The sequence below is a fragment of the Leucoraja erinacea genome, chromosome 5 (assembly GCF_028641065.1).
Source record: "Leucoraja erinacea ecotype New England chromosome 5, Leri_hhj_1, whole genome shotgun sequence".
NCBI classification, from domain to species: domain Eukaryota; kingdom Metazoa; phylum Chordata; class Chondrichthyes; order Rajiformes; family Rajidae; genus Leucoraja; species Leucoraja erinaceus.
In genome coordinates this window covers 33,804,902-33,829,183 of record NC_073381.1, presented here as the reverse complement: position 1 = coordinate 33,829,183, position 24,282 = coordinate 33,804,902, and the positions used below count along the sequence as shown (strand labels likewise).

General features: G+C 40.6%; 1 protein-coding gene across 5 annotated transcripts in view; it reads left to right on the top strand.

The window, feature by feature from the left end:
* Nucleotides 1-24,282, top strand: part of LOC129697109 (CYFIP-related Rac1 interactor A) — a 179,644-nt gene that overhangs the window by 137,412 nt on the left and 17,950 nt on the right. For 3 of the 5 annotated variants that reach the window (XM_055635336.1, XM_055635335.1, XM_055635338.1), the window contains one exon: nt 22,565-22,643. The exons of the other annotated variants lie outside the window; for them this stretch is intronic. In XM_055635336.1, coding sequence (XP_055491311.1) covers nt 22,574-22,643 — 70 coding nt within the window. In that variant the 5' untranslated portion in view covers nt 22,565-22,573. Of the gene's footprint in view, nt 1-22,564; nt 22,644-24,282 lie in introns of those variants that run through there. 5 annotated transcript variants of the gene reach the window in all.

Genomic DNA, 24,282 nt, shown 5'->3' with positions numbered 1-24,282 from the left:
ACAGTTTAGGTGGTCATTTAAGATGGCTTGCATGACGCGTGCGATAATGTGCTCGGACGAAGTGCGTAGTTACCAGTCGGAATTATGCTCAATGAAACATTCACATATTACTTCTGCTTCAAATGAAGTCGCAAACTAAACATATTCACCAATCAAGACATGATATATCCCACAATGACATGCAGCAAATTTATAATACAGTATCTCAACTCTTTTTACACATTGCAATTAATGCAATTTTTATTATTTCTTTCCACTTCCAAACAAAAATGTGGTTGGATTATTCAGTGTATGATCAACTTGTGTCAATAAATCCTGAACCATGGTAACATATATGCTTAACCATGCACACTACAGAATGATGCAAGCATGTTTTCTGTGAAGGACCGAAAATTATCATGACATGGCCATAGCATGGGTCGTTATTGCTATTGGTACAGAAACACTCTCGCTTCCCACATAATTTATCCACAACAAAATATACAGGTTGCAAGGAATTTGCTAAAGGCATTTTATGATAATAGCTGTTAAAACTGACTATACCCATCTGGCAGGTTAAACATTACACTAACTAACAAGAGATGGCCAAAGGACATAAATGCAGCAAATGTTCTTTTGGTAATATATTTAAAGGTGTCAAGACGCCACATTACCGGACATTCTGATTAGATGTATGTGTTGTGAACAGCAATGAAGATACCCAGTTTGTACGCGACAAATTAAAAAAAAATTGTTGATAAACGCTTTTTCCATCATTCTCACTTCAGAATTAACGTTAAAATTTCAACTGAAATATCTCCTGAACAAATTTGTGATCTATATGACTGACTGTAGAAGTAAAACCTGGATAAATCCAACGTATAGTTTTGAATGTTGCTCATTAAATAACTACAGTACTGATACTCCATATTAAGAGCATTGATTTGCCGTTAAAATGAATTCTGTAATAACGTGTCAACAGTAGCAGTGACAATCGAACACTGCGGTTTTAATGTTTCACGTGTTCACAATTTAATTAATCCATCTTTATGGATTAAAACAAATAATAACATTGGGAATTAAAACACATTTGATTGCATTCCGTTATCAACCCTAGACAATGTTCGCTCTGAAGACATTTCCAGCATAATAGGGTCGGTGGAGGAAGGGGGTGTGTGTGAATCAGTGCAAGATGGATAGACGGCAGTGGGGTGTGGGGAGGGGTTGAGAAGGCAATCGGTGCGGAATGACAGGATTGAGGCAGGGGAATTAGTGCGTGTTGGTTGGAGTAGGTAAAATTGTGAGGGGAGAGCGCGGGGGATAACTGGGGTTGAATGGGAGGGGGGATCTGTGCAGGGGAGTGGGGATCTGTGCAGGATGGATGGGGGAGCAGTGCAGGATGAAGGGGCAGAGCAGTGCAGGATGAATTGGGGGACCAGTGTAGGATTGATGGGGAGTGGCAGGAGAATCAATGCGAGGTGGATAGGGAGATCAGTGCAGGATGAATAGATGGGGGAGGGGGGGTAGTAGGTGAGGAGGGGAGGACACGGGATGTCAGTGAGTACTGAATAGAGGCAGGAATGGGGATCAGTGCGGGATGGAGAGGAAGGGTCTCAGGATAAGGGGGCTGGAGGGGGGCGTATCTAGAGAGAGAGAGAGAGAGAGGAAGGGGCAGAGGAGGTTGGAAGGAAGGTCAGGGCTCCTCGGACAACACCTGTCAGGCACGGAAATCGCAATCAAAATATGGAGGGCACCGGGGGACACAATATCTTGGCGGCCGCGCACGCATGCGCACACTCACACGCGAGGCATCGGAGGCTCAATCCAGCGCTAAATGCTGTCTCACCTGGTCATGCCTGGACTGATGACATATTTCCCGTAAGTCCAGGCAGGGCTGTAGGTTAACCCAGTGGGACAGGCACAGTTGAGCTGGGTTTAGCGCTGCTTCTCTGCGCTAAACAATGTCGTAGAAACTGGATGCAAACAACAAACTACTGGAGGAACTCAGTGGGTCAGACAGCATCTGTGGAGGCAAATGTTTGGTTAGCATTCCGGGTCCAGACCTTGCATCAGGTTTGGGTGCATTTGGAATGCACCCTGCATTGAATTAATTGCCTTTCTTCCTGAAGAGTGGTAATCATCACTATAAGGTATACCGGTAAGTAATTGCCTGATTTCAAAGTCTGTCGCTCAGTGGTAGACTTGTCGTAACAACTGTTTGCTTGCCATCCAATATTGGGTGCTAGAAGGCCTGCTGCACTTGGTTATCATTGGGAGCTGCTTGGGCAGGGAGCTGCAAAATGGAGTTGAGCTGTTTCTTGCAGGAGGCAAAGAAGCGAGTATATGTCTTCATTAGCAAGCTGTAGCGAGCATTTGGCAGCGGTCCAAAGAGCAGGGTTGGTCGTGGTTTTAAGGCAGGCCAGTCAATGGCCTTGAAGCATCTGTGAAGAAAAAAACGATTGAAAATGTGAAGGTTCCACTCCATTAATCAAAGATTTATTTAAGTGCAATGTGCTACCCTCCTGACCTGCCCACTGAGCATGGGATTTGATATTGAATGGTCTTTTTTATTACTTTATGATTACTCTGAATTGCCTAATTGCTATAGGTCAAGAGTTGTTTATTGTTTATTTTTACTTTGTTTTGTAAGAAACAGTTAACAAGTTAACAGAAGTTATTTTGAAGGTAATTCACCCTCTCCATTTCCACATCCAGTTTTTATCTGTTCGTAGTTGAAAATAAATTGTTGAGTTATGTGCCTTTTGTATCATACTGTGAACAAGTTGACCTTTGCTTTCTCTTCTTGACTGTTCAATCATCCCTGACATGTTTCCATAATAAGCCTGGACCTACTATGCCTGCAGCTCTACCAATCTTTTATTTATTCGTCAAGTTACTTGATTAGAAGCTCACTTTGAGGGCCGTCTGTGACCCTCAATCCAATCAAGCAGTTTATTCTGTTGATACTTGGGTCAAACTATTTCAATGTCAAATTATGAGGTGGAGCTTAATCGGCTTTAGTTTTCAGTGTTGATGTGAAATAAACAGTTTTCAAAACCACTACTTTGTTACAGAAAATGTAGCTAGTTTTGTATTTTTGTTCATTACACTCATAGTAAAACGTTTAGAATTCTGATCTATCAGTTTCTTGTTTTACCATTTCACTATTGAAAATAAAATAAACAAAGCTTAGAGTAAATTTGGAGAAACAAGGAACTGCTGATGCCAGTTTATATATTTAAAAAAAGACAAAGTGCTGAAATAACTCAGCCAATCGGAGATGTTCCCTGACCCGCTGAGATACCCCAGCACATGGTATCTTTTTTTATAGTCAAATATGACAAATGAAGATATCACAGCTTGTTGGCTGAGAAATGTAATGTTGTGTGATAGCAACACAATGAGGGAAAAGATAAACATCAACAATAGTCCCCACACACACCTATATATCTCTGCATCAACATATTTTCTGAATGCTTCATTAGTAACATTCTGTGCATGTGATAAGATACCCAAGTAACAGTATTCAGTCACCCATTGAATGAAAGGGAAGTTATAGTGATTTCTCCGTGGTCCCTTACTGTAGATTGAGTAAAATAACTTCAAGATCTGCTGGTTTGCGGTAGGCAGCATTAGGGAAAACAGTTTAAAAGTTAAACAGTGTAAAGATGTTGCTGATTGTCTGCAAATGTACATACATAATGGATTTAGAATGTAAAAGTAAGATACAATATTTCCCACTAAATGCCACTAGACCAGATTTTTTTGGGGGTTGGGCTGTGACTAACTTGTATCTTAGCCTGCCATTATTTAGAGCATTTTACTGTCCTTTCATTTTTGATCAGGAGTTCCAAGTTTGAATTAGAATATGTGTTCCTAAAGCTTCCTTTATAGAGGAACTCCAACAACTTTCCTGGGGAACTGCAGGAAAAGAAAGCAGCATTGACATTGCAAAAGAAAACTTGGCAAAATAAAAATATTGTAACATGATACTAATCATATACTAGTGAGGTGATACCTAGTGTTAATTATACAGAAGGAAAATCCTATCAACTTAAAGGATGTGTATTCCCAGAAAAAGGCTGACATTGAAAATCAGAGACCAAGGTAATATGATCATTGTACAAGTTCAATGTCCTGATAAATGCAGTCTTTGTTCTAACACTATCTGTGTCACGACCACTTAAATTTAAAAGCATTATAAAGAATGCATTATTATTTTAAGTGAATTTGTCAGTACAAACCTGATGTGCCAGGTAACTTGACAACAGCATTAAAATTATTGCATGGAAAGTACTGATTCCTATAATAGTCATAACATCAGTTATCTAAAAAATTGTGATCATACCTTCTAAATTATTTCACCTTTCAAAAAAAAGACTGATTGAAATCTGTTCAGTCTGAGAATTATCAATGAAAATGTTTTGAAAAGGTTTTCTGCAAAAGATTTTGTGTTGAAATAAGGAAATGATCCGTCCTTACCCTGTGCCATAGCTTTACATGAGCTCTCGCAGCTTTCAGTAAATTTGCCGCATATAATAATGGAAGATTTGAGCCGTGTGTCTGCCTGTCTTTAATTTAACAACATCAGGCATTACCTTTCTTTTATACATCAATACCTGCCATAGGCTTATTTATGTCAGACAGTAAGAGGATGGATAATTCCCGCTGCTTATTACATGCAGTATCTCAAGATGCTAAAACGGAACTGTGAAATTGACTTTCATTTAAATGAAATGTGGGAACATAGAATATAAATAGTTGCTTGGTCTGTGCTGCCATTAAATTAGAAAACAACTGATGTAATTTGGGTTTATGTACCTGCTTTGATTCTGTAACACTGTACTATTTGTAATCCTTAATAATATTACTTCACAAAAGATATATTGATAACTTTTTGCAGTAGATCTCCCTCAGCAGTTATTGGGTGTGAGTGTGGGTGAGTGTTGCAGTGGGTGGATGCAAGAGAGGAGAGATAGTACAGATTTCACCTCCCATTGTATGAAGATGTACAAGGAAAATAACTTCTACGTGCCCCCGCTGCCATTATTCAGTCATTGTAAACCTGTCAGTTAAACTGCACATTCAAGAAAATAACCCTAGCTTATGTAATCTGTGCGTTCAGGATTTAACCCTTTTAGCACCAGTTTTGCTGTGGTGAATGTGCTGAACCCTTTCTAAGTGATGTCTTCATACTGAAACATGGTGTGCACTACAGAACATTGTACTCCAAGTGAAGTCCAAACAAATTATATGCAGCTGCAATATAATGTTCATCCCTTGTATTGCAGCCTCCTGAGATAAAGACCAATATTCCTGTAGGTTTTTATTTTATGTTTTGTACTTGAACAGGTCAAGAGTGTTTAACTGTAAAATTCTTATTTACTGGCACATCAACACAACAAAACAAATAAATGTATAATAAACAATGAAGCAGTAATTTATCAATTATACTAGGTAACAAGACCATAATAGTGCAAGCTAAAATACTTGGTGCAACCGTGTACAAAATCCATAGTAGTTTGGTCATGAGGTAGGACTTTGGTTAGGGTTGTGGAGAGTAGTTTCAAGACTTGATGGGGAGATGCTATTCTTGAACCAGGAGCTAATGGTTCTCAGGCTCTTGTACCACCTTCCCGATGAGAGCAACAAGTTATGAGTGTGGCCAGCCTCTTGTGGGTCTTTCCTTATATTTGTTTTTCTGAGGTAGTTCTTCCAAGAGATCCCATCGATGGTGGGGAGATCATTACCCCTGATGGGCAACGGCATTGTTTATTCTCTGTAGCTTTCATTATTGGTTTTTAGAGTTACTGAACAAGGCTATGTGACAATAAGTCAGTGTGCTCTTTACCATATATGTGTAGAAGTTTGATGTGGTAATGTAGGAGTAGAGGCAATATGCTTTCTTGGTGATTGCATCAATATGCTGGACCCACAACAGATGTTCAGAGACATCCACACCCAGGAACTTGAAACTATCGACTTTCTCCATTGCCAACCCACCAATAAAGGCTGGTTCATGGACACTTGACTTTTCCATCTTGAAATCAACAATAATTTATTTGGTCTTGCTAATGCTGAGAGCAAGATTGTGGTCCTGGCATCGCTCAATCAAATTATCAATCCCACTCCTGTACTCTGACTTGTCATTACCAATTATTTATCCAGCAACGGTGGTATCGTCGATGAATTTAAAGATGGCATTGGAGCTGTGTATAGCTCCATTGTCATAGGCGTAGTTCCAAGAGTGGAACTCGGTATCAAAACATGGAGGGGACGGGGGACACAATTTTTTTAGCGGCCACGAGCGCATGCGCACACACACACGTGCGAGGATTCGGAGGCTCAATCCAGCGCTAAATGCAGCTCCAATGTGCCTGTCTCGCTGGGTTAACTACAGCCCTGCCTGGACCGACGGGACACCAGCGCTGCTTCTCCACGCTGGCCATATTTCCCGCAAGTCCAGGAGGGTTGTAAGCTCACCTGGCGGGACAGGCAGAGTTAGCTGGGTTTAGCGCTGTTTTTCTGCGCTGGCCTGTCTGACTGCCGACCAAAGACCCTATAGAGGAGGATCTTTGATGCCGACCTCTCTGGACACCCGCGGGGGGGGGGGGGGGGGGGTACTCGAGTGCGGACGGGAGTTCCAAAGGGAGGGTTGGCACGGACATTGTAGGCCCAAGGGCTTGTTCCTCATCCGTACTTCTTTAAATGAAGGATGGATTAGAGGAGGAGTAAAATGACAAAAAAAAGAGGACTATTACTTGGAATTGCAGAGCTAATTGCCAGCTCCAGGAAGTCAAAAGCCAAGTTGGTGGAGGATCTTGAGGTCAGTGTGAGATGGGGATCTAGGGGAAGAAGGGAACAGAGAATTAAAATGGCAGTCCTCTATATCCCAGGCAGCTAATCACACTGAGAAGCACCTCGATATCTGTTTGCAATGATTTCAAACTGTCTTTAAATTTCCATGTCTCCCTTCAAGAAAGCCACACTGCAAATTAGCCTCAAGGAAGAGCTTCCTTCCTTCTAGGAAGATCAAATTATCTTCAAGGTTTTAAGAAGGGTTCCGACCTGAAACGTCACCTACTCCTTTTCTCCATGGATGTTGCCTGACCCGCTGAGTTATACCAGCATTTTGTGTCTATAAGGAAGAAATGTTGGGTAAAGACATCGCTTGCACTTTGTGACTGAAATGGTAACTCTTAAGGTGGGGTTGTTTGTTTCCAACTTGAGTTGTGCTCATGCTCAATAAAAAATGTGAGGGCCATTGTTGCCTCATCTTATTCTTGGCACCTGCTCATTGATTCCTTGTTTGCTGCTGCCCCAAAATATATATTTTTTAATGTGGTATCTTTGAATGTGCCTTCATATTCCCTTGTCTGGACTCTATTTGTGTCTACTTTTCCGAGTGTTTGTCATGCACTGCATCCCTTTCTTTCAACATGAAGCACTTCTGAAGCATCTTCCTGTATGAGAACAAGTCATCGAACCTCATGAATTTCTGAATCAGATTTTTCCCAACGTGCATTGGTCGCCACGAACCCTGTCCATTGCTTCATGTGTTAGGTTTATTATTGTCGCGTGTCCAGGTACAATGAAAAGCTTTGTTTTACATGCTCTCCAAACAGATCAGATAGACTGTGCATAAATACAATCATACGCGAGCACATTAGATAAAGTAACAATCTCAAGTTTACTGCCTGTGCTACGCGACAGTGAGAATGGGAATGGAGTGAGGTGGAGGATAAATGCGTGGCTGAAGGACTGTGCAGAGGGCAGGGATTCAAGTTTCTGGATCATTGGGACCTCTTTTGGGGAAGGTGTGACCTGTACAAAAAGGACGGGTTGCACTTGAACCCGAGGGGGACCAATATCCTGGCGGGGAGATTTGCAAAGGCTACTGGGGAGACTTTAAACTAGAACGGTTGGGGGGAGGGACTCAAATAGAGAAAGCTAGTAGACAGTGTGAGGCAGGAGGCAGAGAAGGGAAGCACTCAGACCCAACATGTAGGGGAGAAAGAAGAAAAAGATAATAAACAGAAGAAGAGGTGGTGGGTTTCTTAAATGTGTTGGAGCATTGTAAGAAAGGTGGATGAGCTTAGAGCCTGGATTGACACCTGGAAGTATGATGTTGTGGCGATCAGTGAAACATGGTTGCAGGAGGGCTGTGATTGGAAACTAAATATTCCTGGATTTTGTTGCTTCAGATGTGATAGAATTGGAGGGGCATGAGGTGGAGGTGTTGCATTGCTTTTCAGGAAAGATATTACAGCAGTGCTTTGGCAGGATAGATTAGAGGGGTCGTCTAGGGAGGTTATTTGGGTGAAACTGAGAAATGGGAAAGCTGTAGCAACACTTATAGGGGTGTATTATAGACCACCTAATGGGAAGCGAGAATTGGAAGAGCAAATTTGTAAGGAGATAGCAGATATTAGTAGTAAGCACAAGGTAGTGATTGTGGGAGATTTCAATTTTCCACACATGGGAAACACACTCTGTAAAAGGGCTGGATGGTTTGGAGTTTGTACAATGTGTGCAGGATAGTTTTTTGCAGCAATTCATAGAGGTACCTACTAGAGCAGGGGCAGTGCTGGACCTCCTGTTAGGAAATGAGACGGGTCAGGTGGCAGAGGTATGTGTTGGTCCAGTGATCACAATACCATTAGTTTCAATATAATTATGGAGAAGGTGACCAAGAAGGTGACCTACTGGACCAAGTGTTGAGATTTTTGATTGGAGAAAGGCTAACTTTGAGGAGATGTGAAAGGATTTAAAATAAGTGAATTGGGACATTTTGTTTTATGGGAAGGATGTAGAAGAGAAAGGGAGGACATTTAAAGGTGAAATTTTAAGAGTACAGAATCTTTATGTCCCTGTTCGGTTGAAAGGGAAGGGTAAAAATTGGAAAGAGCCATGGTTTTCAAGGGCAATTGGACACTTGGTTCGGAAAAAGAGAGAGATCTACAATAATTATAGGCAGCATGGAGTAAATGAGGTGCTTGAGGAGTATAAAGAATGTAAAAAGAATCTAAAGAAATAAATTAGAAAAGCTAAAAGAAGATATGAGTTTGCTTTGGCAAGTAAGGTGAAAGTAAATCCAAAGGGTTTCTACAGCTATATTAATAGCAAATGGTTAACAAGGGATATAATTGGTCCATTAGAGAGTCAGAGTGGATAGCTATCTGCAGAGCCAAAAGAGATGGGGGGGATATTGAACAATTTATTTTCTTCGGTATTCACCAAGGAGAAGGATATTGAATTATGTGAGGTAAGGGAAACAAGAATAGCTATGGAAACTATGAGGATCAAAGAAGAGGAAGTACTGACACTTTTGAAAAATATAAAAGTGGATAAGTCTCCAGGTCTTGACAGGATATTCCCTAGGACATTGAGGGACGTTAGTGTAGAAATAGCAGGGGCTATGACAGAAATATTTCAAATGCCATAAATGGGAATGGTGCCAGAGGATTGGCGTACTGCGCATGTTGTTCCATTGTTTAAAAAGGGTTCTAAGAGTAAACCTAGCAATTATAGACCTGTTAGTTTGACGTCAGTGCTGGGCAAATTAATGGAAAGGATACTTAGAGATAATATATATAATCATCTGGATAAACAGGGCCTGATTAGGAACAGTCATCATGGATTTGTGCCTGGAAGGTCATGTTTGACTAATCTTCTTGAATTTTTTGAAGAGGTTACTAGGGAAATTGATGAGGGTAAAGAGGTGAATGTTGTCTATATGGACTTCAGTAAGGCCTTTGACAAGGTTCCACATGGAAGGTTGGCTAAGACGGTTCAATTGTTAGGTATTAATAGTGGAGTAGCAAGATGGATTCAACAGTGGCTGAATGGGAGATACCAGAGTGTAATGGTGGATAACTGTTTGTCAGGTTGGAAGCCGGTGACTAGTGGGGCGCCTCGGGGATCTGTGTTGCGTCCACTGTTGTTTGTCATATACATCAATGATCTGGATGATGGCGTGGTAAATTGGATTAGTAAGTATGCAGATCATACTAAGATAGGTGGTGTTGTGGATAATGAAGTAGATTTTTTAAGTTTACAGAGAGATTTAGGCCATTTGGAAGAGTGGGCTGAAAGATGGCAGATGGAGTTAATGCTGGTAAGTGTGAGGTGCTACATCTTGGCAGGACAAATCAAAATAGGACGTACATGGTAAATGGTAGCGAATTGAGGAATGCAGTTGAACAGAGGGATCTAGGAATAACTGCATAGTTCCCTGAAGGTGGAATCTCATGTAGATAGGATGGTAAAGAAAGCTTTTGGCGTGCTGGCCTTTATAAATCAGAGCATTGAGTATAGAAGTTGGGATGTAATATTAAAATTGTACAAGGCATTGGTGAGGCCAATTCTGGAGTATGGTGTACAATTTTGGTCGCCAAATTATAGGAAAGATGTCAACAAAATAGAGAGAGTACTGAGGAGATTTACTAGAATGTTGCCTGGGTTTCAGCACCTAAGTTACAGAGAAAGGTTGAACAAGTTAGGTCTTTGTTCTTTGGAGTGCAGAAGGCTAAGGGGGGACTTGTTAGAGGTTTTTTTAATTATGAAAGGGATAGACAGAGTTGACGTGGATAAGCTTTTCCCATTGAGAGTAGGGAAGATTCAAACAAGAGGACATGATTTGAGAATGAAGGGACAAAAGTTTAGGGGTAACATGAGGGGGGAACTTCTTTACTCAGAGAGTGGTAGCTGTGTAGAATGACCTTCCAGTGGAAGTGGTGGAGGCAGGTTCGATTTTATCATTTAAAAATAAATTGGATAGGTATATGGATGAGAAAGGAATGGAGGGTTATGGTCTGAGTGCAGGTAGATGGGACTAGGTGGGGGTAAGTGTTCAGCACGGACTAGAAGGGCCTATATAACTTGTTTCCGTGCTGTAATTGTTATATGGTTATTATATGGTTATAAAGGGAAAGATTCAGAGTGTAAAATATAGATCTCAGCATTGTAGCACATCAGTTTCATAGACAAAGTCCAATGTCACACATGGGCAAGAAGTCAATCAGACCATACCTCAGTTTATATAAGGACCATTCCAAAGCATGATAACAGAGGGGAGGAAGTTGTTTCTGAGGCACACAAGTTTCCACCTACTGATTCTGCTGCAGAGGTTGCAATGGGCTGTGTGAATATGGAAAGCTGTCTTTGTTTCAGAGTATTGCGATAGTCAAGTGGAGGAGTGTCGGTGGAAGCAGGCAAGCTGGTGATTCTTACTAGAGTCCAGCTAGGTGATGAGCTGTTTGTTGAGGGCGTGGATTTGGCGTAGAATGAAGCTCAGAGTAGTGGACTGTTGTGGAACAGCTGAATGCCGGGGGAGCTGTGCGGATGACATCCAGCAGGTGGCACTGTTTGACAGTGTGTGTGTTAACTGAACAGCTTGATCAACGGCAAGCGTCCTGGAACAAGCAGTTGCAATTGTGAACAAATGTCTGAAATGTGAGTCTACTGAGGAGGACTACGGCAGGAGTCTACTGAGTCGCAACTAAAACACGCCAGCTCAATATCTATTTTCAAGTCTTGATTTGGTTTTATGTCCTTGGCAGTGCGACCTACACTGGTAACAGTGAGGCTTTTGAAACTAAATCTGTTCTTGTACGAGCCCCATTAACTTCTGTTTAAATGGCCTGCCATTTTAGTAATTACATGTTTTAATGTCTAAAGTTTGGAAATGGTGTTATTCTACTTGAATACCCACTGTTTAAAGTTGAAAGGTTTTGTCTATCTCATTGGTTACAGTTCATGCACAATTCCAGCTAAGTTCAACTTGCTGTTTTGAATTTGAAATCAAGCTTTGTTGAGCACATTGCATGCTGACTGTTGAAGCAGCTGTTACAGTAGCTACGTGGAAACTCTCTTTCGTCTTGGGGGGCCGATCATGGCAGAACCAACAGTAAGATATATGTGAATATAGAAGCAAACAGGAAAAATTGATCCATTGGGTGAAAAGCAAATGAACTGAAACTAAAAAATGCTGGGAACATTCAGCGAGTCAGGCAGCATCGGTGGAAAGAGAAACAGTTAATGCTTCAGGTCAAAGACACAGTAAAATAGCTAAATAGAGGGGGAAATAGTTATTTTAATGTGGCGGGAAGATGAAGGCAGGGCAAAGGAAATGTCAATGACGGGGTGAGGCCAGGGTCATGGGGAATAAGTTGTAGGAGTCCTCCAAGAAACGGGTCCATGATAAACGGGTTTCATAAATAGCAGAGCCAGGGGACAGCAGGTTGGTGTGCGTTAATGTAGAGAGAGAAAATGTGCCAGTAACACAGACCGACCGTTGACTTAGTTCAGAAGTAATAATAATAATACATTTTATTTTTTGGGCGCCTTTCAGACATCTCAAGGACACCTTACAAAGATTAACAGGAATAAAAAACATATAATCAGAATAAAATAAATAATAAAGACGTCACAGAAACACAAATTAAAGACAGAATTCAGTCCAAATACAAAAAATCAAAAACACAATGTGAAGAGAAGTGGCCAATTCCGATACAGACAATGACTTGCTTGAAGTCAATACATTTGATAGTGAGTTGGAAAGGCCGCAATGTGTCCATACAGAAATGAAGTGTAGTTTAGTGAGGTGCGATTACTCAAGCATTGGGTTATGTTATCACAAAATAAGCCACAGACTATAATAGAGTGTGACAGGGCTGGAGAATTGTAGTTGCAAGCAAAACAAAGCTTGGAGTTGTCACGACTAACTGGCCTCACTTGCTAGCGATGCTGTTTCCATGTTTATGGGAAACTGTAGGACTGGGCAGTACAACAGTGCCACTCTTTGAAATGCTGCCTTATATCACAGAGACCCGGGTTTGATCCTGACCCCTGGTGCTTTGTGGAGTTTGTACAGTTTCTCTGTGACCGCATGCCTTTCTACCAGCTGCTTCAGTTGCCTCCAACTTCCACAAACACAAGCGGGTTGATTAATTAATTGGCGACTATATTCGTCCCAAGTGTGTGTAGGTGAGCAGCAGAATTTAGGGATTATTGTAAAATGATCAGTGTAGGTTGAGTGAGTTGATAACCATGCTGGAGGAAGCTGTTCACTGGAGATGTTGGAGGTTCAATAAACTTCTAATAATACTTTATAATAACCATATAATAATACTTTATAATAGGACTTGAATCTTTATTAATTTTTAGATCTGGTACTTGTTCCTTATTATTGTTAGTTATTATTGTTTGCTGTAGTTCGGTATGTAAAAAAAATCTGGCAAATGAATCAGCCAGCGTTTGGTGCACTTAATAAATTGCACCTAAATTGGTGAGGACAATGAATCAGTGCCCACTAACTTGTATGCTTTTCCTGTTCTAACTTTCTTCACTATTTACCCTGGTCATTTTTTTTCTTCTGAAAGCAACACACATGGCTGACCAAAAAAACATGTTTCCATCACAAGGGTTTTGGGGAAAAAAACTAAGTAGGTATTTCTTTTATTAGAGGCATTTATTTTATTATCAGTTAAACACTGTAAAGAAAACGCTATAGCCTTGTAAGCCTTTGTTTCACCTGGAGCATAGCCATGGATGAAGTGAGAGAGGGTGCCAGCTCTGTGTAACCATATCTTAGCACGGGTTAGCATTCACCACAGTAAATCTGGAAGGCCTTTTGTTTATTAATGTGCAGTCTTTTATTATCAAGGTGTTGAAATGGCTTTACACAGTAGAGGTAACTCTGAAGCTGTTAAATTGGAATACAGTAATCCTCTAACTGCATTCCTGCACAATAATTTGAAGACTTATCTCTTCACCTAATCTTGCACTTTGGTCAGATATCCTTAAGCAAGCTGACAATGGAATCTATTCCCTTTTTTGATTTGACTTGTTGAATTGCGGAAAGACAAAGCATGGGCATCAAATAATTTGTGTAAGTTTAAGCCCCTTTGATGATTTTAGTTAATCAAGTAGTGTTAATACTTCTATGGATTCGGAACACATCTGTTCAAAACTAGTCGTACCATTTCCTTGACCTAGTGAACTTAGTTCCGAAATAATGGTTCCAAATTAATGAAAAATCCTGTGTGAGGAGGATCTGCAGATGCTGATTTATACCGAAGATAAATACAAAATGCTTGCTATCCAGACAGCGGAAAAACAATACATGATTACAATCGAGTTATTTACAGTGTATAGATACATGATAAGGGAATAACGTTTAGTGCACGGTAGAGCCAGCAAAGTCCGAAATATTCTGAGGGTCACTGATGAGGTAGATAATAGCTCAGGACTGCTCGCTGGTTGCGGTGGGATGATTCAGTTGCCTGATAAGAGCTGGGGAAAAAACTGTCCCTAAATTTGGAGGTGTGCATTTTCACACTTCTGTACCTTTTGCCTGATGGGAAAAGGGAGAAGAGGGAGTGTCCAGGGTGGACTTCCTTGATTATGCTGCTGGCCTTGCCATTGAAACATAGAAACATAGAAAATAGGTGCAGGAGTAGGCCATTTGGCCTTTCGAGCCTGCACCGCCATTCAATATGATCATGGCTGAGGCACTGTGAGCTGTATCTCTAAAGTTAAAGTAAAATATTTATTATGAGACGCGGGGTAAATATGTCTGATGAAAACCATTAATTCAAGAAGATAACACTGCAACTCTTGGATAGGTTGTAGACTTTTTTGAACTGAACCATGGCAGTGATGTGGTGAAAGTACCAGTGAGAAGTAGCTGCTGTAGAATGTGTCTTTTCACTTTCATTCAGGAAGTTGGGCAAGGTGCTGGTGACCTGCTGTGCCTGTAGAGCCAGAGCACTGCACGGTGCTGATCGGCAGAGACACCGACAATGCTTTGCTGGGTAGGATATTTGTCAATACCTGAAAACCTGATTATATGTGACTCAAAGTATTACCAAGCAATCAACCACTTTTTAGAAAAAATAACATGTTTAATGAATTCATTGTGCTATTTCGTCCATTGTGCATCATGGATAATTGTATTAGACAAAAATGCTGGAGAAACTCAGCAGGTGAGGCAGTACCTATGGAAATAGGTAACATTTCGGATCGAGACACTTCAGACTAATGTGAGGGTGGGGGGAAGGGGGGGGCGGGAAGAAGAAAGGAAGAGGCGGAGAAAGTGGGCTGAGGGAAAGCTGAGAAGGGGAGGAGAAAGCAGGGACTATCTGAAATTAGAGGTCAATGTTCAACTACCTGAAATTAATGGAAATTAATGGATAATTGTATTTATGCTTCCTCTGCTGTTAGAATTAGCATCTGTGAGCTGCGAGCTGATCAATTGATAGCCGACTACACTTTTGAAGTGATCTCAACAATGCCTGTGATGAGTGAACTTTGCTCCATTTCAAAGTGAGCTTGAGAGATGCTGAGCGCTTGGGTTGACAGGACTCTTTAAATACACCTTGTTCTTGAACCCTGCGCATCCTGTGAGTCAGCAGCAAAGGTTATAGGTTTCTCCATAGAGCTCAGATTGCTGTTAACAGCGGAGAAATTGTGTGTGACCGCAACACACAACGTCATTTGCTGCACTGTGACGCTGGGTTATCATGACAGACTGACACTAGCAAGTGTCGGGAACAATTTAACATTGGCCCAGGTGCACACGGAAGTAATTGCTATTGTGATCTACTGCGATTTAAACCACTTTTGTGCACAAATAAGTCTGACTTCCAATTTGCAGTTGTAGACTATTGATCCTGCTGAATTAGCTGTAAACATGTATTAGTTGTCTAATCACTGAGTTTTATTATAAATAGAGATCTTTTTGATGATCCTGAAAATCAGTTGATGCATTTAGAAATGATCTTGGACGGATGGTAAACTCCACTTGGTAAATGTGTCTAAGCACAATGATGGCAGTGAAGGGTAATGACTGGAATCTTGTTGTCCATGGAAACCGTGTTACTATGCAACCTGCATATCTATAAACTTTGTCTTACAACATTTGTAATTTGCTCAGTAGATGACTGGCTGTTTTGTATTAAAATGTGTACAAAAGAAATGGGAATTATAAACCTGCATGCAATGGGAAAACAAACTGACTGAGTTACTTTGTTTCATGAGAGTAAAGGAGTTAGTGGAATTACTCCTTTAAAAAAAAACCAACAAAACAAATCATCCCTTCTCTTTCATCAGTTAATATAGCTCAACACTGGTAATCCCCTCTCTCCTTTACCCTGGGGATTCATTTTGTAGTCAGACGTTAACAGCCTCAATGGAAACAAATCAGAGAATTCAATAAACTTTGTCTTGATTTTGTCAATGCATGTTTCAAATGATCCTTTTGAAGATGCGTTTCGTGCTTCAGCTCGTTTGCTTGCATTGATGTTTCCTGATTGATGAACTCGAGGCGAAAACTGGAGAAACGTTTGCCTTTGCACAAGTGAACTCAACAGCCATGGCTCAGCAGTACAAGCCTTTCTTTTGGATTGGAGTTCTGGGTTAAATCACTGTTCCAAAAGCAATAATGTATAGTGTAGACCATTACTTCAGTACACTGTTAACTTTTCTGCCCTCCAATCTATCTAAATATATATATATTCCTAAAACTAAAGTGAGTTTACGTGTTTGTTTGTGCACGTGCTTTTCATGGCCTGAACTACGTCAAAAAGGTACACAATTTTTGGACCACCTTACTCACCATTGTCGTATGGTGTGGTGTATCAAGTTTTATTCAGATTGATTTATATTTTACATGTTATTCACATTTTTAACTTTCCAAAAATCCCAATTTTTGAAAAATGTTTTCCCTCTGCACTGGCAGTTACAGCTATGACATCACAATGGGATTATAGCCCTGCCCGCTACAATGTTGCAATCCCAGGACACTGAGTCCTGCCAGCCATAGCAAGTGCAATTGCATTTTTTTTAAAAGTTTAATATTATGGAGGGTGAATAAGGGGAAATGAGCAGCCCCTGCACAGTTGGGGGCTATGGGTGAGTGGTGGAATATAGCGTTGATGGAACGGGTGAGTCTTGGAATATTGCCTTCGAGAATGGGTTGCATTTGGGAACCAGGCCTCCCGTGGGGGCTATGGGCGAGTGGTCAAATATTGCATTGGATGAACGGGTTGCTTTGGGGGACCAGGCCTCCCGTGTGACAGGGACCCAATGGGTCCCACTTGGTCTAGTTTCTAGCCAAAAGTCTTATCTTGTATATATGTGTGTATGTATGTTCCCGAAATACAGTAAAAATGGTACACAATAGCGCCTTACCATTCACCTGCGATGTGCAGTATCAGGTTTTGTAATCCCCTTTATAAACCCCAAAGTAATCCCCTTTATAAACATTAATTTACCTTTTGCTGTGAACTTGCGCGCCTGTGCAGTTGGTGGAGGGTTGCCAGGCCCGATATCCGCGTGTGTGTAGTTGACGGAATTTGAAATAACTGAACGGGTTGTACTTGACTTGTGTCACAACGGGAATCTCTGGCGTCCAATGGGTCCACAGGTAGTCCCGTGTACTCTTTTTTTTAATTAATATTTTTATTAGAAGCAGTGTACAGTAGTATAAACCACGGCATATGACAAAATACATTTATTGTACATCTTCATTTAAAATTTGACAAAAATGAAATATAAAAATAGAGAAAGAGCAAGAAAGAGAGAAAGTGAAAGTGATAGTGAATGTGTAAACCCCTAAACTACCGAAGAGCGTAGTCACAGAGTGAATAAGTAAAAACTTTAAAAAAAATAAGAAGACAAACGAAAAATAATTTTAAAAAAGACCAAAACATGTTGATATACCGGCTTCATTTCTCACCACACCCATCACCCTGTCTGTAAATCGGTTTAATTCCCAAGTTGTGTTGCACCATACTATCCTTGTAATGAATCAATGAAAGGAGACCATATCCAGTGTACTCTAAAACATCCCATGCCCATAAACAAAAAAAGCAAGGGCCTTCTCCAAGACAATTTTATCCTGAAGCTAATACTACAAGAAGTCATTACTTTATTGCTATGCATGATGTAACAGCCATATTCCTTGATAGCCTAACTATGGTTATTTTGGAAAAGGATTTAGTTCATTGGCAATTGTTATGAGATGGCCTGAATCGGTTTCAGGGGGGAAGAAAGAGACGGAAGCTGGAACAGGGTAGTAGGACGATTATCCCCATTCTCACCCCGGTTGTGATTTATTAGAGGGTCTTTAACCTGAAACATTCATGTTGTTTCTGTTCCCACACATATCCTGACCTCCTGATTTCCATCTATTTCCAGATTTTTTTAGACTTGCAGCATCTGCAGTTGGTGACCTAATTACCACATTTTTCATGAGATGTACATTACCTTGCAGCCCAGCCAATTCGCTTAGAATTTTTGTCAGCTCTCAAATTAACTTATCATGTGAACTGAATTATTTTTTGGTGAACAATTTTTGCTCATTTCTCCAAATGTTATTTATCCTTTTACCATGTCTTGCCTACAGAAAAATTGGCTTGTCAAAAAACCCAAGTATTCTCTGATGCATTGCAGGGGAGAGAGATGCGCGTGGTCTGTCTGACATGGAATACGAATGATTCCTGACTCCTGCCTTGCAGCAACCACTAATGCTTCTAGGGCTACTGGGACTAGACCAGAACTGAGGCTTTGCAGAGTGGCCCCAGAACTAACTAAAGCAAAGATGAAACAGTTTAAGGCTCTTTAATGCAGATTCCCAGGATTTACTCTTTCCTCCTCTTTATGTTTTTTTTCCCCATTTTCACTTGGCTCACTGACGAGAAAATTCTGGCTGCAAGCCACAGCCAAAAAAAAGGATGACGCTTATGTTTAATGCAGAGCCAGGTAAATCCACCGAGCTTTAAATATTAGGCATAAATAAAACTTAATTGGAGCAATGTAAAACAGAAATTGGTACTGAGTCGCAAATGAAAAGGGCATGAGTAGTACAGTAAAACATTGATGTGTGCAGCCAGGATAAAAGTTTTCACAGTCTACATCTTTTGGCTTTGACCTGACTGGCTGAGGGGAGGTTATTAATTTCCATAATTCACAGATGCTTCATGTTCATTACATGATACATCAAAGTAATGCAGAGTGGAAAAGTGGAAATAGGAAGCTACCCATCTTTCTTCTATAGGTAACCTGAGTTATGGATCCTTGCATTTATACAGTTTAACGACCATGATCACCCAACCAAACATGGGTAATGTCTTTTGCCTTCAGAGAAGGGGTAACCTGCAATACTTTATTATCCTCCAAGAAGGGTGAGAAGCCTATCGCAAAATCATGGACTTTTACTAAAATCACAGCTAATTAAGATATTTGTGCTGAATGTTAAACTTATCACAGATATTTAGCAACTTGGCCATATTGCACTGACAATCAAAGCTGGCCCAGAAGAGAGCAATTTGCATTTTCGACATCAACCTTTCATTATAGCCATTTAAAAAAAAAATATAAAAATAAAAAATTCCCCAGAGTTGTCTGCGGGGAATAGGCGAATGCTGCATGTTTTCCCTTTACTGATGGGATCTCTGTCTGCAGGAAATACTGAATTATTCGCAAAATGCAGTCTTGATTTGGCAGAATGATACCATCAACCTCGCTTAATAAAACCCAGTAATACACATTGAACCGAGGATAACACAATTCCTTCTAAGGAATGTGATGGCAGTTGTCTAGGGAGTGGATAAAATTCAGTCATAAATTACAGTTTTGTATCATTCATTTGCTGCGCCTTTTTATTAAATTCTGTTTCAGCCTAAGCTTACTGCCACAATATTGCTCCGTTTTGATCTCAGTTAGGATGTTAAAAATGGTGGAAAGGACAATTTGAAAGAGACATCCAACTTATGTCTGACCTCATCTCATGGTGACAAGTATTCTTCCTTTTTTGAATCTTAAACTCTTCCCCGGGTTAGCTTTGGAAGTATGGAAGAAATATGTCCTTCTTAACCTATAAATATGTGCTGCCCATTATAGTTTTTGACCTGTCCAGGCTTACCTACCATCTTAAACTCATTATTCATCAAAATCAATTTGAAGGATTTTGTGAGTAGTGGTGGGGAGAGTGAGGAATATTAAGGCACAAAGTGACTGCAAAGCATAATTTTACAGGCAGAGATGCAGAATCATTAGGATTGTGGTCTAAAATAAATAAAGTAAAAGTATGAAATCCAGCGTGGTTAAAGGGATTTAGCTCATGTAGTTATTTTCAGAGCACTGCTGTGGATATGCTGCATTTCCAGAGGTATCATCATCCAATTGAGATGTTAAATGCTCAACTGTCCTCTCAGGTTGATGTAAAATATCTCACTGCACTTCTTCAACGAATTACCCAAATAAGCTGCAGATATCTATCTTTAGACACAAAAAACTGGAGTATCTCAGCAGGTCAGACAGCATCACTGGAGAAAAGGAATAGGTTACGTTTCTGGTTGAGAAGACCTGAAGAAGGGTTTCGACCCAAAAAGTCACCTATTCCTTTTCTCCAGAGATGTTGTCTGATCCGCTGGGTTAATCCAGCTTTTTGTGTCTATCTTCGCTTTAAACCAGCATCTGCAGTTCCTTCCTAGATATTTATTCTTCTTACAGCAAGTTGCCCATCTTTATCTCATTGCTGTTTGTGGAATGTGCACCATTTCCTACTTCACAACAGTGACTATAGATGAGTATTAAAGCATGATGCCCATGATATTCTAACCACAAAAAATGTAAGATTCTATATGTCGTAGTGATTATAATTAGGACTTTGATTTAGAACCAAATTTTGTTTCTATAATCTGGTTTAGTTTCCCACATTTTCGAGATTGGTATTTGCATACAATGAATTTAATTAAAAATGAATTGCTTGGTATGCATTCACTTGCACTTTCTATGTCAAGCATTGATTCCAAATTATAACGCACAAGGAACTGCAGATGCTGGAATCTTGAGCAAAAACACATGCAAGAAGAACTTGGCGGGTCAGGCAGCATCAGTGGAGGGAATGGACAGACAATGTGTTGGGTCTGAAGAAAGGTTTCAAACTTTTTTTGAATGTTGAAAAGCCCCACTGTGGGGCTTCCGCAGTCAGCAACACTTCCACAATCAGCATGGCCTCTGCACTTACCGGAAATTACACAATCAGCGCGACCTCTGTACTCACCGGAAATTACGCAATCAGCGCGACCACTAAGCGGAAGTCATGCTAATAAAGCATTTATTCCTTCCAAACGCAGTCGGACCTAATAAAGCATTTATTCCTTCCAAACGCAGTCGGACTTAATAAATTATTTATTCCTTCCAAACACAGTCGGACCTGATAAAGCATTGCAGTTTCAAGCACAGGCAGGGCAGCAGGCCAAACAACTCATGGCATTGTCATTTAATTTCCAATTAAGCATTGCACTTTCAAGCACAGGCAGGGCAGCAGGCCAAACAACTCATGGCATTGTCATTAAGGGCTAACAAATCATTTATTGCAAGTACATTGCAGACTCACAGTTTAGTTGATTCACAGCTTAGAATGACAGTTGTGGCCTTTCCCTCGCGATCTTGCAGAGTCACTGACACGTCCAGGCATCCGGGGTTTTATAGTCCTGCCCTCCCCGGAAGGGGCATTACCTTCATCGCGGTTATTGACAGGTGAGATGACAGCTAATCTCAAGGTTTTTTAAACATTCATAACTTTTTTATTTTTCATCGGTGGGAAAAATCCTTGGGACTGGTTCACGGAGGAGGACTGTGAGTAAGATGATCAAAAATCACAGTGATACAGGGTCGCGTTTTTTCTAAAATCAATATATAGCGCAGACAGGAAGTGGTGAAGATGAGACTTTTAATTATGTAGATGGGGCATACTGCCAGGGGCTCCGTATGATTTGCAGCCCCGTTGGCGGAACTTTTTTTTCAGTTTCTTACATTGCCGGAGATGGATTTTCATTTTTGGATTGCATTCTCCAGTCGCTCTGCAGCCTACTATCGATGGACCTGGAGGCCTCCTCGCACTGGCCTTGGGCCCCACCGCGAGGCGTGGACTTACATCGGAGCCGATCCCTTACCTGGGATCACTCCAACCGCTACAGTCTTTACATCGGGAGCTCCAATGTCGCGGAAAGGTTCGACCAGACCCGACGCGAGGTTCGATTGTCCGGCGCGGCGGGGGAGCTGACATCCCCCTGATGCAGGTGCAGATGCAGGACTCAACGCAGAGGGCCTGCCGCCGGCTACGGGAGTCAAGATCATCTTGTCAATGGAGGGCTCGAGGTCCCCGACCGCGGGAGAGCAAAGGGAAGAGATTGATTTTTTTTTTGCCTTCCATCACGTAGAGGAATGTGGAGGAGTCTCTGGTGATAGATGTTTATGTTTAAAAAAAAATGTGTGTTCCATTGCTTTTTACTTGTATGCTGACTTGGCAAATGAAATTCCTTGTATGTTGCAAAACATTCTTGGCTAATAAAGTATTATTGTGATATAATTGGAGTTAGTTGTGGAAATGTTATGGGAACTGTGTGCTATAAAACCTGGTCATTGAAAGCTGCTGGTATCAAATTTTAATTTCTGTGTTTTAACAAATGTTTTATTTTTACTATATTCTAATTTCTAAATATAATTAATTTAAAGCAGTATTAATTGACCAACATCATTTAATGTTTTAAAATATTTGTTCCATTTTAATCAGGTTGCTGGGATGGGTAATCTGCTTAAGGTCCTATCCAGGGAGATTGAAAACTATCCGCATTTTTTCCTGGATTTTGAAAGTAAGTTGTACTGCCACATATCACTGTGCTCTGAGCCTAGTTTCAGTTCTCACAATAAATGCGTTGCACAAAATGTTAAGGGACAAAGCACTTCTTGAAATCGATCACTTCTCACAACATAACAAAGCTGATGGTATATTTCCTATCAAAACCCTTTAATATTCACCGCATCTTTCTCTTCGCTTCTCTTTCAGAAAGCAAATGGGGAATTTTCTAGAAACTCACAATAGACAATAGGTGCAGGAGTAGGCCATTCGGCCCTTCAAGCCAGCACGGCCATTTAATGTGATCATGGCTGATCATCCCCAATCAGTACCCCATTCCTGCCTTCTCCCCATATCCCCTGACTCCGCTATTTTAAACTCCCTTGCATAGAGTTTGATCAGGGGCCATTTTTTTCCCCAGTTTTTGAAAATACGAATGGTCTCTTGCTCGGCTTTTTAATTAAACTATTCTGCAGACACTGGGGTGTGAGAAGAACTACTATGATGTTGGTGTTCATAACATTGAACCTTTCCTACATATATTTTCTCGTGGAAACAATATTATTTGTAATTATTTGTAATTTTAAAGAAAGAAATTGCCAGGGTCTCGACTCGAAACGTCACCCATTCCTCCGCTCCAGAGATGCTGCCTGTCCCGCTGAGTTACTCCAGCATTTTGTGTCTACATTCAAAATGCCAAGTTTTGTATCGATCGATGCGACTGATGTGCGAGGAATTTAATTTAACTTAGTTTTACTAAACTACCAAACTAAAAACTTGGAATTGGGCTTCTTTTCAATTAAAATGCTTTTTTGAAAATAAACAGTGGTTTGTCCAATGATTTAATGTGTGATTAGGAACAGTTGATGGGTTTTACTTTATTAACCATTGAATGTGCAATCAACAGTAATTTTGACATATTTAGACATAATTAGGTTCCTTTTCTAAGTGGAACTAAGTTACAGAGAAAGGTTGAACAAGTTAGGGCTTTATTCTTTGGAGTGCAGAAGGTTAAGGGGGGACTTGATAGAGGTATTTAAAATGATGAGATGGATAGACAGAGTTGATGTGGATAAGCTTTTTCCACTGAGAGTAGGGAAGATTCAAACAAGGGGACATGACTTGAGAATTAAGGGACAGAAGTTTAGGGGTAACATGAGGGGGACCTCTTTACTCAGAGAGTGGTGGCTGTGTGGAATGAGCTTCCAGTGAAGGTGGTGGAGGCAGGTTCGTTTTATCATTTAAAAATAAATTGGATAGTTATATGGACGGGAAAGGAATGGAGGGTTATGGTCTGAGCGCAGGTATATGGGACTAGGGGAGAATACGTGTTCGGCACGGACTAGAAGGGTCGAGATGGCCTGTTTCCGTGCTGTAATTGTTATATGTTTATATGGTTTATATGGAAGTTAGTTATGGTTAATAATCCAGCAATGACATTTATGAATGTTGATGAATTCTGAAGAAGGGCCTCAACCTGAAAGGTCACCTATTCCTTCGCTCCATAGATGCTGCCTCACCCGCTGAGTTTCCCCAGCATTATTGTCTACCTTTTATGAATGTTGTGGTCATTTTGGTTTAGTGTGAAGATTTTAATGGTAAGAATTATCGTATGCATTCACAAGTCAATGAAATTCATCAACTGGATAATGGTT